Source organism: Sinohyriopsis cumingii, chromosome 5 (assembly GCF_028554795.1).
Source record: "Sinohyriopsis cumingii isolate HCF-2022 chromosome 5, ASM2855479v2, whole genome shotgun sequence".
NCBI lineage: Eukaryota > Metazoa > Mollusca > Bivalvia > Unionida > Unionidae > Sinohyriopsis > Sinohyriopsis cumingii.
This window is the reverse complement of record NC_142965.1, coordinates 88,154,782-88,172,447: the sequence shown is the minus strand read 5'-3', so window position 1 is coordinate 88,172,447 and position 17,666 is coordinate 88,154,782. Positions and strand designations below refer to the sequence as shown.

Sequence of the window (17,666 nt, the reverse complement as noted above, 5' to 3'; positions counted from 1 at the left end):
AATGGTTAAATATCTCCACATTAAAACAGAAATTCCAAATTTGTTACCAATGTACAATGTAAGGAAAGATGCTGCCAGAATTTTATCTTAAAGGGGACTACCTCTTTGTCACCGAAATAAGGGGCGGGTTAAGAGAAAGGGGAGGAGGAAACGGCTGTAGTTCAGTATTTGCCTAACACTTCAATATCTATCTCTTTTGTTTCCTGCTCCACTTTTTTAGAGCTGTACTGAAATCAGAATCTTTAAAAGATATCACCTCTAGTTGTATAAGCATTAATCTGTTAATTATTTCTGAGCTTACCCTGTTCCTTATCTGTTTATGAATATTGCTATGTGCTTCCTTCTGAAGGGGTATATTTATAAGCTTGCTTTGTCAGCTTGAATTTGATGATAAACTGATCTTTATGGCTTGTGCACAATTTTCCAAAGCAGACCGATATTATCTTTTGGAAACATCTGCTCCAAAATAGGAATTTTCACCGACATAAACTTTTCTTGAATCAGTAGTTTACTGACTGCTGTGGCAGATTTCTTATCAGTCCATAATGCTGTATTAGGGTTTTTAGTCCATCAATGCCATAGTCTGTTCCATAATGCTGTATTAGGGTTTTTAGTCCATCAGTGCCATAGTCTGTTCCATAATGCTGTATTAGGGTTTTTAGTCCAACAATGCCATAGTCTGTTCCATAATGCTGTATTAGGGTTTTTAGTCCATCAAGTCCATAGTCTGTTCCATAATGCTGTATTAGGGTTTTTAGTCCATCAAGTCCATAGTCTGTTCCATAATGCTGTATTAGGGTTTTTAGTCCATCAATGCCATAGTCTGTTCCATAATGCTGTATTAGGGTTTTTAGTCCATCAATGCCATGGTCTGTTCCATAATGCTGTATTAGGGTTTTTAGTCCCTAATACCATGGTCTGCTTGTGCAGACAGAGATATTCAAAATAAATATCTTCTTATTTATTCAGACTTATTTATTCAGTTTATCTTAACCCTGATATGGATATATGGTTTTGTAACCTATGATCCATAGGGCTAAATTGGTTTTGATAATTGAAACTTGCATTCTGCTTTTAAATTTTCTGTATTTCAATCAGGCTTACTATTCTGCCCTTTCTAAATTTAATTTTGAAATACCACTGAAAGGACAGATTGACCATCATGCCGTTTATTTTTGTCCCCCAAAATGTATATCTGACTCATATTTAACACTATTTTAGGGCTCAAAATCACTCACCGATATTTCTGTTAACACTGTCGCATCTCAAATAATCTGACATACTTTGCAATTTTAAAAATTATTGTCATCATCACTATCTTCAGCCAGTATTTGTTGAATCAAATCATAATCTGAAGATGAACCATGCCAGGAATCAGACTTTTGTGGTTTTCTAGGTAGTCTGTATTTTGAACACATGTTTGTAAAACTTTCTTGATGGAAGGTTCAAACTATGCCATAATGCTTATTCCAGGGCACAATGTGCCAATCAGACTTAGTATAACAACCATTCATGTCATACTTGTAGAACCCAGATGTGTAAAAAGTTGCCTACCTGAAAAACAGATGTCGCGACAAGAACAGATAAATAAATATTCTGTACTTCACCAAGCACATTTTCATATGTGGGACTTTCAACTAATTTGTGGGAGTTCTCGCACATCACTGTTCTCCAAGTGCGCGAACTTGTAGAAATTTTACATGATTCATGCAATCAGACATCCTGACAGCATCTCTTGCTTGGCAGTTGTAAGTACATGTATATCGCAGTTCTTTCCCTTTGGCAAGGACACAGGCAAATCCATTCCACTTACAAAGGAGTGTTCAGGTTTAGATCATATTTATATATAAAAATTTCCTGAGTTAAGGTTATTTTATTTAATGAGGAATATTAGAACTATGGGATGTTCACTGCAAAATATACATTGACTGTGGAATTAAAAGAGAAAATAGGGCACATTTTATACATTTTATTAAGAGAGCACACAGAAATGTACACACACATGAATAATTTATTAACAACTCTGTTCTGTTTGTATTGTTTGCTATATACACCTAGAGTCTGAATTCTGTTTAAAAAGTTATAAAATCACATCACATTTTTTTTACTAAAGTAAAACTGTATGCAAATAAAACAATAATTAATATTAAAACTATGACCTGTTTGTTGGCAGTGTTACAGTAAACCTAAGAGTAAGAGACAAAATGAAATTACTGGTATTTATGAACCTTGATATTTCAGGACCAGGTTATATTGATGATTTTTTTGGACATAATTGAGATAACTGGGATTGACTGTAATCATTAAGAAAGCCATCAAACAGATACATATTAAATACACATAACAACATGCATTCATTCTTCATTTACTTGGCATATTTTCATTTCACTGGTAAAACAACACATTTTAGGATCTGGAGCTTAGATGGTAGATTATTTGTCCAAATTATGTTTCCGATTCGATACATGGTAATTCAGGACTTTTCTTTCCACTGACACTTTCCACAGGCAGTGTTGTTATCATTTTTATTAGCTCTCCAGGCCACAAGGGTTATGGTCTGGCACTGAGTGCATCCGTACATTAAGCATCAGTCCATCAGCAATTTCCTGTTGCCACTCAGGAGACAATATTTCTGATATGATTTCAAATACACTTGAAATATGAGTTTATTTCATCAAAATTTGGATGAGTTTGATAACGAGTGAAATCCATACATTTTAATGATGTGATCTTTCATCTGATTGGTTAACCTTGCTATCAGTCTAGAGGCCGTATTTTTTATCCAACTTGGAATATTTATCTGTTTATATTATTTAGGTCTCAAACAAGTTTGATAATGCATAACTATACATACTTACTAATGAGGTGATCATGCATCTTATTCACTGTTTTGTTACCACTCATTTGACTGCATTTCTGATTCAGTTTTCATCAGACTTGTAATTTGCGCTTATATCATTAAGATTTCACATGAGTTCACTAATGAACTTCAAACTGTATATGCTAATTACATGATCTTTTATCTGTTTGGCTGAGCTTGTTACCCATCTGGGAGCCATAGGTCTGATCTGATTTTGATCAAACTTGAAATATGGGTTTATTATCTTGTATAGTTCAGGTAATGAGCGAGATCCATGCATATCGATGAGACAATCTTGCATCTGATTGGCTGATTTTGCTACCACTTTGTTGGCTAAACTAGCAGTTTGCATATTAAAGCAAGTGAAGTAACTTATCAGATCCACTGGGAATTGATTTTTCCATGAAAATGATTATCCCCATAGAAAATATTTTTTAAATTAAAGCCCCAACGCCACCATTTTTCGTAAATTTCACTATTCTTCCAATCTATCTAAAGTTTGGAAGAAAAGAAATGAATTGTTAAAAGAAAGCTATCTGACATAAATTGTTCTTTGAAATAATCAAGATGTTATGTTTATACTACATTCAGATATTCATTTAAGAGGTGCCACCCTTTAATTCAGTCACTGAGGTTGCTGTAATTCCATTCTCTTTTGGGAGTGCTCCAAAAGTAGTGTTGAGATACATTTGACAAACTCCATTAATGACTAATCTAATAGCAACAACATTTGTGCATGGTGGACAAATTGAATCGAGAGGGAATGAAGAGAGGCAGTCCCACTATTTTAAGTACTTGTAGATCTGAGAAGAAAAGATGTGCATTAGATAATAACACTTGGGGTGAATATTTGTGATCAGGTGGGGGTTGTAATGGAACCCAATGAGGTTTAGGACCAATATCTTTAACATTCAGTATTATTCAGATGATTGAGCATGTATGACATTTTGCACATAATGGTGTCATTTGGGTTTTAAAAATTAATTTTAGAATACAGGATTGATGAATTTCAGTGAAATAATGCACCTTAGGGATTTAATTGATTAATGTCATTTAAAACTGAAGATAATACAAGAAATAAAAAAATATAAAAATATAAAATCAGAGAAAACTATCATATATATAAAATGTTTTTTATACAGCATTGGGAATAGATTCACTGTATCAGTCTTAAAATTCATATAGGTACTTTTTTGTGCATTTGTTATGCACACCTGTAACCTCATTGCCCAAGAAGACTTAAATCCACTGAACACCAATAAAATGAAAATGGTATTGCTTATGTATATGCCTCAGTTATTTCTTTAGCAACAAATACAATGCTTATTTGTTTTGTATTGCTACCCTTTTCATGGAGGCAGTGTCCTCAGTCCAAGATAAATATTCCTTCCACCAGTTTGCAATTTGAGGGCCAGGAAAGAAAAAGAACATGATCCCATTTGAATTCATTAGCCATAGCCAACATTTGGAATATGTTCCTCATTTTTCCTTGAACTTTCGTGCTCATACAAGATGCTCATTGAAATTTACCCATGTTGTTAATTTTAGGTCCTTTTTTGGCTAAACATATTTTTTCTATATTTATTTATAAAGCTGTTATTATTAGAACAATCAATATCGGCAGAAATAATCAATGCCAATGTAAACAAATTTACAAAATATAAATTCAGTCATAACATTCATCTTGATATGGCTTGAATTTTAAATCAGAATTAAATAATGGAAATTAAGGAATAAACATTTGATTTGGGGTTTATTGAAAGACAATATATTCTTAAAAGTAAATAATTTTTAACACACTTGCTGTAAACTACTGCTGATTGCCTACACACAACAAGTTATCATTACCATTTATGCACTCAGCCCAACCACAGCAGCCAACCAACCATTGAGGCCTTGTGTGGCTGTTGAACTTCCAGCATACACATTAGCAGATAGCTAGGCAGATTAGATAGCTAGCGAAATTTCCATCTACTACGAAACTATGTCTCACTATAGTTAATCTGTTCCTTAGCCAGTCTTGCAATGCTGCTAATCAACGAATAGCGGTTGCACGCTGAAGCAGCTGAATGCTGACATACAAATATTATGCAGCATTGATATTGTCATGCCAGCGACGTTACCCCTGGATACCCCAGCTGCTGAGCTGCTTCAGCGCACAACAAGCAGCGTGGTGCATGTATCCATCCATCCACTTGGACAACTTAGTAGGAACATACTTGATTTGAAACATTGTTTCAAGAGCGTGAATCGACTGGATTATTTATATTGACTAGCAATTGTACACTATTGAATATTCTACCAAGCCTATGCATAATGTCGAACTCGAAACACTCAAGTTTAGTCTGGAATTACTTCAAAGTAAATGCATTCGACAAGTCCAAAGCAAATTGCACTTTGCAAAGCATGCATTTCCAGAGGTGGAATGGATTCTAAATACTATACGACATCATATCGTGTCCTGCATTTGCGCTGCAAGCACATCATCGAACATGGCCTGTTTCCAGCAGATAAAAAAGGAAGGGATGCTGTGCAGTTTACCTCAGCAGCTGCCATGCTGGACCGGAAGCAGCCTTTTGCATTGGTTGACCCGAGAGCTATTAGTTGGCAGAGTTCATGGCAGTAGTTGTGCAACCATTTTCCATTGTTGAAGACATTGGATTTCGACATCTGATGGCCAAGGCAGAACTGCACTATAAAATTCCAAGTCAGAAGTACTTTTCTACATTTTTGATACCTGACATGCATAAGGTGATACAAAGCAAGGTGCATGATTTAGTTTCTGCCCAATCTGACCTTAGTTTGATCTCTGATGCACGGTCAGAGCAGTTCATCAGCGTAGCCTTGTTGAGTCTTATGGCATACTGGCTGATGGAAAACTTTCAGCAGTAACAGATGATTTTGGCAGAAATGCCTCTCGATGAATCACACACTGGATAATATTTGGCGAGCAAACTGGACAAATTATATGAGGAATACAACATTCCCAAAACTCATATCCATGTTCTTCTGCGTGACGGAGGTGCATACATGGTTAAAGCTGTGTGTCTGGCTGAAATTGACAGCAACAGCTGTTTTGCACACACGATGCAGCTTGTTGTCAGTGATGGCATTCTGTTGCAGCGAGCTGTCAAATATGTTTTGGGGATCTTGTGATCCATAGTCGGCAAGTTCTAGCACTCCATCCTAGCACAACAGCAGCTCAAAGAGCAGCAGGCCAAATTTGGCATTGCCCATAAGAAACTCATCCAGGATATCCAGACATACTGGAATTCTACATACAATATGTTGGTTTCATTATATGCACAAAAACAAGTCTTGGGGGCTTACGCTACTCTGTATGACCTGCCTGCTTAACCTAACAGCCCAACAGTGGGTCTTAATTAGAAGTATTTTGGACACGTTAGGCCCATTTGTTGACATTACCAAGGAAGTAAGTGATAGCCAAACATCAGTATCCATCATTCTTCCTATGCTGAAAATGCTCCAGATGTTGCTGGCTCGAGAGCATGAAGCAAGTCAAGGTATTCAGACAATGCGCCATGATATGTTGACGTCAATGAACATATGCTTTGCTGACATTGCCAGCAGTAAGGAGCTTGTCTTGGCCACCATCTTGGATCCACGATTCAAATATCGCCTATTCAGAGAAGAATTACTTGTGACCAGATCCAGAGAATGGCTTAGAGCAGAATTCATCATAGTTGTGTCAGCTGACAAGCAGGAGGAACCCCTGACCAAAAAAAGAAAAACTGAAACTGAAAAAAATGCCATATGACCATCAACATCGCCTCTCTGGGATTTGTTTTCAGTGGCCTGTGATGAACCTGTCCATACCATCAACGAAACAACCTATGTGGATGACTCCATTGATGTGATGCTTGAATTGTATCTGGCCAGCCCTCTGTTGCCACGAGAAGATGTATACGGCTGGTAGAACACTCACAGGTTTCAGTTCCCCTACTTGGCCAAATTAGCAGGCCAGATTTTTTTCAGATCATCGTGGATCATTACTTGGTAAGAAGGGAGAAATGTTAATGTTACTTAAATACAACCTACCTCAACTAGGCTTTCAGTATTAGCTGCAGCCAGTGTACAGTAATGTCTTACTTTAGTCTTAAAGCATGCATATTATTAATTGTAATTATTATTGGGCTATCGTTATTAACATTTTTTTAAGTCATTTATTGGAATCTTGTAATGGCAACCTGCATCATTTAACTTTATATCTTCAAATGGCAAACTGTAAATTTTGTTAAAGTTTCTCAGGTTTTATGCTTGTGTGATTGTTGTTTTCTATAAATAGCATTGTACTTCTTATCCGGTTTCTGATTGTTTTTGTATAGAAGTTCAAATTCACTGCCGCATAAACAATTTTGTTACAACTCACACGGCAAAATACCTGCTTGCATAACACTAATAGGTATATATTTCTGAACTAGTCACTGTTATAAAACAAATAATATTGAAATAATCAGTCTCATAACTGGTATAGGCAATTTTGATAATCGGCTATATGCAGTATCGGCATCATCAGCAAAAAATGACATTGGTGCAGCTTTATTGATTTAGTCTTTTTCTGCTCAGTCCTTGCTTTATTTGTGTGTATCTGTGTCCACTGCTGCTGAGATTGAAGTCTGTAGATTTTTACCCCTTCTAATGACCTGTGGTATGGTAAGGATCTCATACCTGTTTTTAATTCTGGTTCAAATCATTTGTGTGACTGTTTTTTCTCTTTCAGCTTTCAAGGTGTGGGTAAATGTGAACATTGATGGTCCGATGGTACACTAGTTTCACCTATTTATTGTATAGCAAGTGTACACATACCGATGGTTGCCCTAATTGTTGTCTGTGGAAAGACATGGTATGAGACTTGCCTGTTAAGTTGCCACACTTACAGAGAAAGGAAGAATGATAGCACTTCCTCCTCTTCATATCAGGATGACCCCCTGATCTTAGGAAGGGTCTGGGTAAATTTCTGCCTTAAGAAAATCAACACATCCAGTGAAATAATGATCAGGAGTGCTGTCTGGATCAGATTTTCAGCTTTTAACAAATTTCTTCAGGAAGAATATTTTAGAATAACTACTACTGCCTCGGTCAGGAGGAACGCTTAAGGCCCAATGGTTGGATGTGTATCTTCACAACCCTATCTTTCCACCTCACAAGAAATACCTCCAGTTTTGTCTGGCTGTGAATGTATTTCACTTTTAACCTCTTCTCAGTGCCCTCCCCTCTGCCCTCAGAGCCTTTACCAAGGTGATGAGAATAATGGCAGCTCACCTGAAATCTATTGGAGTGACCAACCTGCGGTATTTTTGCAACTGGTTGTCCTTGGAGATGCTCTTATGGAAGACATGCTCTTCCATTGGTGGTGAAGTCATCTGATCTAATCCCCAAACTAGACAAGTCAGATTTTATCACTTCTCAGGACTTTGTATATGTGAGAATCAATTTCCTCAAGTTAGAAGAGGATTTGTGTTCCACCTAAGAGAGGATTGCTCATACTCTGTTCCTCATATCAGGTCTTTTGGCCAAGATGTGGTTGTTGGCTTGTTTTTACCTCTCACTTCTCTGAACACAGCAGTGGAATTAATTCCCCTGGGGAGATTTCATGTGCATCCTTTCCATTTCCAGCTTCTAGCAAACTGGAGACTGTACAAGGACCTGTGATCATTTCACTACCTGAGTTGGTGGCTAGATTGTTACAGCTGTTTAACTGGAGTCCTGATGTACACCCTGGAACCTCTTTCCTTTCTGTACACCAACACATCATATTTGGAATGGGATGCACACCTGGAGTCAGTGGGGGTTGTTTTTCAGGTACTGTGGTCTCAGGAAGAATCAACTGTTGATATCAACAGTCTAGAAATGTGGGCAGTGATTCTAGCTCTACCAGAGTGTCAGCCTCATTAAGCATCAGTGTGTTATGATCATCTCAGACAACTCATCAGTTGTAGTGCACCTCCAGTATCAAGGAGATACACATGTTCCTTTTATTGTTGAAGTCTGAAACCTTCTCCAGTGGGCAGTGTTAGAGGAGATCATTCTCAGAGCCTGCCCTATTCTGGGCAAAGGAATATCCTGGCAGACAACCCATCGAGACAGGGCCATGTTGTCCTCACAGGATGGTATCTGCACCAAATTTGGGGGGGTGGGAGCAGTAGTGGACCTAATTGCCTTGAGACTGAACAACCCAGCTCTCTCTTTATGTCTCTCCACTGCCAGACTGGAGGGTCTGAGTGGTGGAACTTTTGAGTCTGAAGTGGGATCGTTTGTATGCTTATGTCTTTCCACCTTTCAAGATTAATCAGCATTTTCTTCAACAAGTCAGAATCTTCATGTCTCATCTCATCCAGATAGCCCGACTATAACCACAGCTGTCCTGGTTAAGTGATCATCTCAACCCATTGGTAGACAAGCCCAGGAGATTACCTCAGAGAAGCGAGATTCTGTTACAGTTCAGCGGATCTCTTCTACAAAGTAATCAACAGATTCTCCATTTGGCAAAAACAGTTTTCAAGTAAGGTTGCCAGCTGCATCACCCATATTTAGACGATATCTGATCACAATTTGTTTGATGCAAGTTGGAGAATCTTCTGTAATTGGGACAGTAGGAAAAGTGTTGGTCCTATCTTTCCATCTGTAAACTGTAGTTACAGATGTCTTCTTTTCTTTTTCGCTGGAAGAGAATGTTATGTATAAATCATTAAGGCCTGCATTTCCTTTAATGGCTAATTGATCTGTTTATTTTGTTAATTGAATACCTGCCCACATCCTGCACTTGATGAGGTGTAATAAATCTCTCTGGGGACATGGACAGGTGTTATTTGACGCATCAAGTAAATTGGGCAGTTATTGTCAAGAACATGTTGTGGCCAAAGCATCTGCCAACTTACAATGGGACACACTCCTACTGTAAGGGTAGGTACATTTTTCCTTGACACCAATTTTTATTTCTAGGTCATCCTCCCACCCAACTAGTACCTTCAGCAATAGTATCATGTATATTGTTTTTGTGGGGGAGGGTAAGGCTTATTTTAATTATGTAACACTTAGCTGTTACTGTTGCAAAGATCCACCCTACCACATCACTCTGATGTCCTGTAGTCTTGTTATAGCGCCCCTTTTTAAGGAAGCTGTTCTGTATGTTGGGAATGACTAAAGGAATCAGACTGGGATCATATTCTTTTCTTTCTGGCCCAATAAGTACTAATTGGAGGAGGGAATATTCAGCATAGACTGGAGCAAACAAGCCGAACTCAGTAGCCAACTGGATTCATTTAATTGTAAAGATTTGTTTGTTTTTTTTGAATATACAATGTTGGCCAAGATAGGGAAGTTAACTTTTTTCTTTTTCACTGGTATTAATGGGAATTTGAAAATATCTGACTTTAGGCCTTGTAGTTTTCTCTTCAGGAGATATGTTGCCTCCAGTGATAATTCTGAACGGCATGAGATAGCTAAAACAATATTCATCCACCGAGAGAATGGATTGTTCTTGTGCAGGAGAGTTGTGTTGATGAGATGATGCTGCAGTGGATTAAAGTACACAGTAAATAAAATTTCAGCTGGAGTGCACTTTCCTGCATGTAATTTTCAAATGATTTAAAAGGTGTCCCACAAATTATGACCACAAAAAATGATGTGTCCCTGAACATAAGTGCACAAAAGATTATTTTCAAAATTAATTTATGGTGTCCCAACAAATACAGTGTCCCAACATAAATATGATAATTAAAATTATTTTTACCTCCTCCCTTTCAGAAGGTAAGTTTTATAGAATTAAAATTATTTTTATTCCCTAAGAAACTACATATCATTCGGCATGTTATGTTTAAATTGTACATGCTCTTAGTATTGGTGACACAAATTCCAGCAAGAACTTTCTAAAGTGTTTGTTTATTTTGCGAAGACAGCTATAGCTGAAACTGCTATCTGATTGAAATTTTATGTTGTGCTTACTGAAGTTGATAGTTGATCGACAGTTTATATGCTTTTGTTCTGAATTCTTTCTTGATCCTGCTTGTCTTTGGTTTTTCGGTGATCCAGTTTGCAAATATCACAGTTTGAATTTTTGGGAATTCCATGGACTAAGCTACGAATAGGAGCAATTGGTCTGACACAGGTGAAGAAGGCACCTCCATATTGTAGGAGAAATTCAACATCAATGCTGTCAGTGTAGAACACCTCCACGATGATCCCGGTAGTGATATAAACCTTCTCATCATGTGTACGAAAGAGAAAAGGATTCCTGAACAGATCTAGCTTAACCAATCTGCTATTACACCATTGGTCTGGATGTTCTCCCTTGTGAGTGATGACTAACATTACTTTATGATTTGCATAATGGCAGTAAAAATCAGCAAAGTACAGGTTGTTGTAGTGGCTTAAAAAGTGAATAGCTGGTACATTTAGTCGCATTGGACCAAAAAATGAAGCATTTGGCGGAGCACGGGTTTTAAAGTCAATGTTTGCACCGAAAAAAAGCCCTTTTACATTTCGGTGGAGTGTAGAAGCCCTGTCACCACTGTTGTCCTTATATTGGCAATGCATTATTCCCATGTTGTTGAATAGGACATCATAGTAATAGTGATACCACTTGTTTCTGTACAAATAATTGATCTCAGTAAAATTGGGATTTCGTCGTCTTGCATAAGATTCACCCTTGTCCCGTAGCTCGGTAACTTCATTTTTTGTCATATCTGAAAACAGAAAATTGTACTCTGGATCTCGGTAATAAGTATTTGGTTTCAAGAGAGTCAGGATAGAAAAACAATCTGTAGAGGGGGATCTAAAAGTTCAAGATTTTCCTTCTTGAGCCAGATTAAAAATTATGGGTGTGGTTTTCTTTCATTCCCATTAATACTAAATGGATAAAGGATAAATGTGTTGGTACCATTTCTGTGTCTCCACATTCGATGGTATATTACTTTATTTCAGTTTTGTTGCCTTATTAGTTGCATCAAAATATTGGTTGTAGTGGGATCCAGTTTGGTGTTGTATGTACTCGCCTGTAAGAAGAGCTTGAATGTAAATTGCAGAGACTCAGACATGCTGTCACATTATGTGCTAGCATATCTGCAGGGTACACTGTGGACCTCAAAAACCTAAAATTTCATTTTGACTAATTATCTAAAAGGAGCCCCCCCCCCCGACTAAAGGAAACCTAAATTAAAAATAAAAATAACAAATTTGGAAAACTTGATGATGAATACCTCTACCCTGACCCCACCAGAAATGCTCTTTTGCATATGATTTTTCACTAGGCTAGCCTAGCGGTCGAGAAAGTGTGCCAGCTGTGTAAGTTAAAGACATATGGTCATTTTATTCTGTCATTTGATAAATCCATAATAGCATATCATTGTCAACATTTTTAGAAAGAGCAACAGTTGTACCCTTTTTGAAGGTATTTTAAAAAGTTTAACTGAAATTGTGTTTTGAATTAAGTGAATCAGTCATGAAATCCAAACCAGAGGATGCATTGCCAATATGGCATTTCAACGCAAACAGAAACTCCTGATTTAAACAAGCAAACTGCTCGTAGTCTATTTCTATTTTCTAGAATTGTCTATTGCAGTAAAAACTGTCACTTGCATCCATTATTTGCAATGTGTAATTATAATATTTTTGAACAAACTGAACCAGTAAATAGGAGGAACTGTTGTAAACATATGTTCAGATAGATGTAACTCCAAAATTTACAAAATCATTGAGATTTTCAAAGATGTTGATGTACGTCTAGAAAGCATAGACTGCTCCAAGCAATTATGTTGACTGTGTTGCTAAAGAAACTCCCATTTGAATCGAAATGCCAGCTAGTTGACAGTGTTTGGGACCCTCAGGCAACAATCAGGTTAGAACTCATAAATTATGAAATCAGTGAATATAAGGACTAATTTTTGTGCTTTTTTTTTGTATCCTTGATTGCCTTCTGTTTTTAAAATTAGTAGGTATGTACAAACAAACGGGATGGTGTGAGAATACTATAAGTTGGTTTTCAAAACTGGAATATGCATGAAAGGGACTGACGTTTTTTAATGTGCCATGCAAAAAGAAAGTGAGCAAGGGATAAAGAAGAGGACATCAAGGCTCTTGAAAAGCAGCAGGGTGAGAAGCTTCAGGAGTTTAAAAATTCCATATAAAGAAAATGTATGGGTCCTAGGATAGGATATTTGTATACAGTGTATTCTGTTTCCACAATTTACAAAACTGCAGACCTAAATATGACATTGGCCTAACAGCTGAGTGTTTTCATTTCTTTAATGGATTGTTTGCAGGGCAGTGTGCAGGAGTATAGTGTAGTGGAGATTGTACTTAAAGGTATTTGTTATTAAATTACGGGTATTTATTTATTTTTACTTAGAAGCAGACTCAAAGTTTAGACAGTTTTACTTAAGTTTTGCTTTGTAACAAACTCAAAAGCATATTTTATCAAATTATTAAAAAATCTTGTGCTCACAATGGAAATAAATCTTGTTTAGTGTCTTGAGTCTCAATTATTTTTAAAACCTTGAAAAAAAAATCTAAAATAAACTTCAAATTTTAAATTTAATATCATTTCTCGCCCTGGATCTGGGTGTATGCACTTCCTTACGAGTAATCAGTAGAACATCAATAAACATCATATACCCTGATCATTTGGCACGTTAGGGAATGGCACACCAAGGTCAGTATTGTTTGAGTTGAACTCGAATTATAAACAAGAACAATCAGTACACTGACTAATATCAATAATATCAAGGTCAGTCATTACTTACTGTATATCCCTACACTTTTTTTAAAAAGCTAAATCATTATTTTTATACACTGTCTTTCCATATCTATTGCTATGCAAAGCCCAGGGAGGCCAAATAGTCTAAAGTGCTTACGTTTACTAATCACTGCCATCTTACCTCAGTCCATGTGGGTTTGTCTTGGGCTCGAACAATGTCAATATGTGAGAATGCTTGCCAGTAGCTTCCTGTAGGTGTGTGGTTCTTACCATGGTTTCCTGGGTTCTTCGTCCACTAGTTACACTGGATGTCAAATAAATTTTACCTTGTGCTGAGAGATGGCATTAAACCCAAAAGAGCAAGAACATTGGTTTGACTTTCAGCCCATGTAGTACAGTGGTCCCACTCTTATATGGCCACCCCTTCTGCACCGGAAAAGTGGCTTTATAAGATGGGTGGCCTTTCCAGAGGGGGACTTAATATTTTGTGAGAAGTATATGTAATGTACGTAGTTAGAAAGCTATATACTTCAAAGCATTTCATATTTTCATTTAATATCTTCATTTAAAAGTAACATTATTAAAAGGTTCTTCTTGTCATCATAATAGACTTATTTTAACTGAATATACATTAATAGTTCTTATTCTGGATGTAAGCATGATATGCAAGTGGATATTGTTGTCATGCACATTGCAAAACCATTCAAAAACATCATCTTGGTACATACATAATTCTCTTTCCATTTGCTTCATTTTCCCACTGCTGCTAAATAATCTCCTTATCTGTTACGATGTTGTTTATTCAAGTCTTTTCAATATAAAATTGTTTTATTGAAGTCTTTTCTACATAAAATTGTTCAGCGAGTCCCCCTTCCCACCCCACCCAATATCGTTGAGTAGAATAACCGACTTTCTTCTAAAATAATATGTCTCCGTTTACGTGATGACATGTTAATGTTTGGTAATGATATATTCGAATGTTGCTAACTCTATGCAATTTAATTATGCAGACGAAACTTTTGTAGGGTGGACAAAATGCCTTCTTCATAAAGGAAGTGATAAATATATTGTCACATGATCTTTTGGTCTTTGTCTGGTACCATGTTTTGTTCAAGGTTAATTTCTCTGTGTGTTAAGCCACATAATCTATTTTTAGCCTATGCTGACCATGTTATGATCTTGACAATTATGTCCGGTTGTATTCATCAAAGAGAAGAACTCGACAGATGTATGAAGCCCAAAACTCTACCATAACATTGTTGAGCCCATTTCCTGTAAACATTGGCTTTTATAGATAATGATATAATATTAATCTTAGTGTTACATGTATTTTAGTCAACACTTCTTTCAGTAAAACGGAAAACCTGACATTGGATAGAAACCTGACATTGGGAGGCATTTATCGATGGTATCATATTATTTTATATAATAATAATAATATATTATATTATATCAATCTGATTACTTGCCTTACATCACGATTAGTTATTGGTTCTGGACAAATTTGAAATAAAAAGAGGCCGCTCGTGAGGAGAACATTTTACATTTTTGTAATAATATGCTGACTGCTGGTCGCGTTAGAGGGATGTCCATTTTTGAGGGGTACTTTTGAACACAAACTCGTCTGTGCCAAGGGATTCTGGCCATAAGAAGTGGGTGGCCGCTGGTCAAGGGGGCTGTTCAAGAGGGGGACTGCTGTATATGGCAGATCTTGTTAATGAGACTAGACCTACAAATTTCTTTGGATTGCTTGGGAAAGGATATGATTGTCGTTTAATGATGTGTTTATTAACAAATCGATGCACACCTGCACATTTCTTTACTTGTTGCTTTTTTTTAGACTTGGTGCTGAATATATTATTTGACAGAATCTTGTGAACACAGCTTGTCTCACAGTAATCACCATGAAACCTTTTATATGTTAAGGTCATTGTCAGAACCTGTGTGTGTGTGTGTGTGTGTGTGTGTGTGTGTGTATGAGGGGAGTAATTAACAACTGCACACAAATACATGATATTAAAACTATCATTTAATCTGAATCAAATGATATAAAAATTCACAGATCACATTCTTAACACTTCATTCAATAAACAAGTAAGACATCTATCCACCACTTAATTCAAGATAAATTAATATGAAAATATGTTAGGAGTCCTATGCTTATAAATGTTTATCACCGATTCTAGTCTTCACACGGACAGGGAATATGACATGTCTGGACTGGAGGGATGTATGGTCTCACACAGAACAATACTGCCCCGCACAGGACACAATTATGCAAGCCAACATGAGGTTCTATATTTGCACCCACACAGGGAACATTTACATGTTCACACAGGACTAGAATATATCTGCCCACAAAGGATAGATTTCTGCATCCACACAGGGAACATTTACATGTTGACACAGGACTGGAATATGTCTGCCCACAAAGGATAAACTTCTGCATCCACACAGGAAAATAAATACAAGTCCACACAGGTCAAGATTACACCTCTTACTGGCTTATCCAGTTTAACATGGTGTGTAGTACAACAGCTAGACTGACTGGGTTTACACGAGTGGCATTCTGGTACCCTGATAATCAAGTTAGCAAGCCACAGTTAGTCCATTGTTCATCTCTATGTAAAAATTTGGTAAATGCCTCTCTTGCTTTTACCACTGGCAACTGGTCCTGTAGTTTTTAATGGATTGCTGTGAAACATTGGGATTTGTTATGGAAGTTGTACATAGCAACAAATCACACCACTTGTATGGTACATTTGTTTCGAGTTATGATCCATTTTAACTTGAGTCTTGTGCAGTGAATCTTGTAAAGATGCACATATTGACAAATTTTTCCACAATTTTTGTAGTTATTTCCCTTTTTGACTTACAAATGAATACAAGTTATGACTTAATTTTGTTATTGTAACTAGACGCTTGCATGGTTTTTATGGATTACTGTGAAACTTGGTACATCATGTGTCTTCAGCAGAAGGTGCTCAAGTGAACCAGTAATTGCACTATTATAATAGAGTAAAATGCCCTGTTTTAAAATGTAGACTGGTCTCCATCTTGTCATATATATTGGAAGTGGTAGTGGTGGGAATATATTTATGTGAGCAAAATAGTGATAGGAATATATTTATTTCCCTAGACTGACACACACACACATCAAGATGGTTCTATCATGTGTGGCATGTGGTGCTCTTATTAATTCATATACAGATTGCGGCAAGCAATTATCAAGGTAATAATTACTAATAATCACCAACAATAAATCACCATTCCCTGCCACTTACTACTCAGTTTGTGACATGATTGATGTTCCCCCAAATTTTGTACTTACATGCTCTAAAATGAAGTGGTCTTGACATCGAACACGTTTCTAAAGCCCAGCACATTCTCATTGTTCCAGAGTGGATAATATTTGGTACAAAAACTGTCAAGACATAGTCACTGGCTGCAACAAAATCTACTGGAAATGTGTAATAATCTCCCTTAGATGCCGGATGCAAAAACAGTAGATCTTTCCGTGGCAACTCCTGGTGAACTTTAATCAGATAGAATTGATTCTGGTCTTGTTTTGGTAGATTATGGAGCGTGTAGGTTGATGGCAGAGTGTATTTGATGTTTAGTGTAAATGACTTCTGAAAGAGAGCATTTGTTATTGCTTAAAACTCCTGCTAACATCTTAAAATTTACATTGACAAGATTACAATTAACTCTTATTGACATGGTATTAAAAAAGGTGACCTAGTTTATAAAGGAAGTTTAGTTGGAACTGAGTTTTGATAGATGGTTTTTGAATTACTTCTGATACACAAACTCACTAGTAGCCTCTATGCAGTCTATGGCAGTTATACATACCAAATTACTAACATGAAAAGTGGAAGAAGTATGGCTTTACAAAAAGCTTAAAGGCTCTGCTATATTCAGTTTATTGTTTGGTTTGGAAAAAAATAAATGTTTTACAGATTATAGTGGCAAAAAGCAGAAGTGGGTCAGATAATCTATTTAAAGCAGAACTATTCATATTTTCATGTTTGGCTGGTGTAGGATAACTTTTAAGTTGTGTGTTTTTATGCCTCATTATTATTCAGCATAATT

The 17,666-nt window shown here is 36.6% G+C and overlaps 2 protein-coding genes across 2 annotated transcripts in view; one reads left to right on the top strand and one right to left on the bottom strand.

Moving 5' to 3' along the window:
* Positions 1 to 17,666, top strand: part of LOC149799696 (voltage-dependent calcium channel subunit alpha-2/delta-1-like) — a 230,274-nt gene that overhangs the window by 23,974 nt on the left and 188,634 nt on the right. The gene's annotated exons all lie outside the window — the stretch shown is intronic.
* The window catches only part of LOC149799697 (uncharacterized), a 37,885-nt gene continuing 22,173 nt past the window's right edge, over positions 1,955 to 17,666 (bottom strand). The window contains exons 4-5 of the mRNA XM_089959052.1: positions 16,906 to 17,206; positions 1,955 to 11,565 (exon numbers count right to left, since the gene is read on the bottom strand). Of these exons, the coding sequence (XP_089815178.1) occupies positions 10,850 to 11,565; positions 16,906 to 17,206 (1,017 nt within the window). The 3' untranslated portion in view covers positions 1,955 to 10,849. The remainder of the gene's footprint in view (positions 11,566 to 16,905; positions 17,207 to 17,666) is intronic.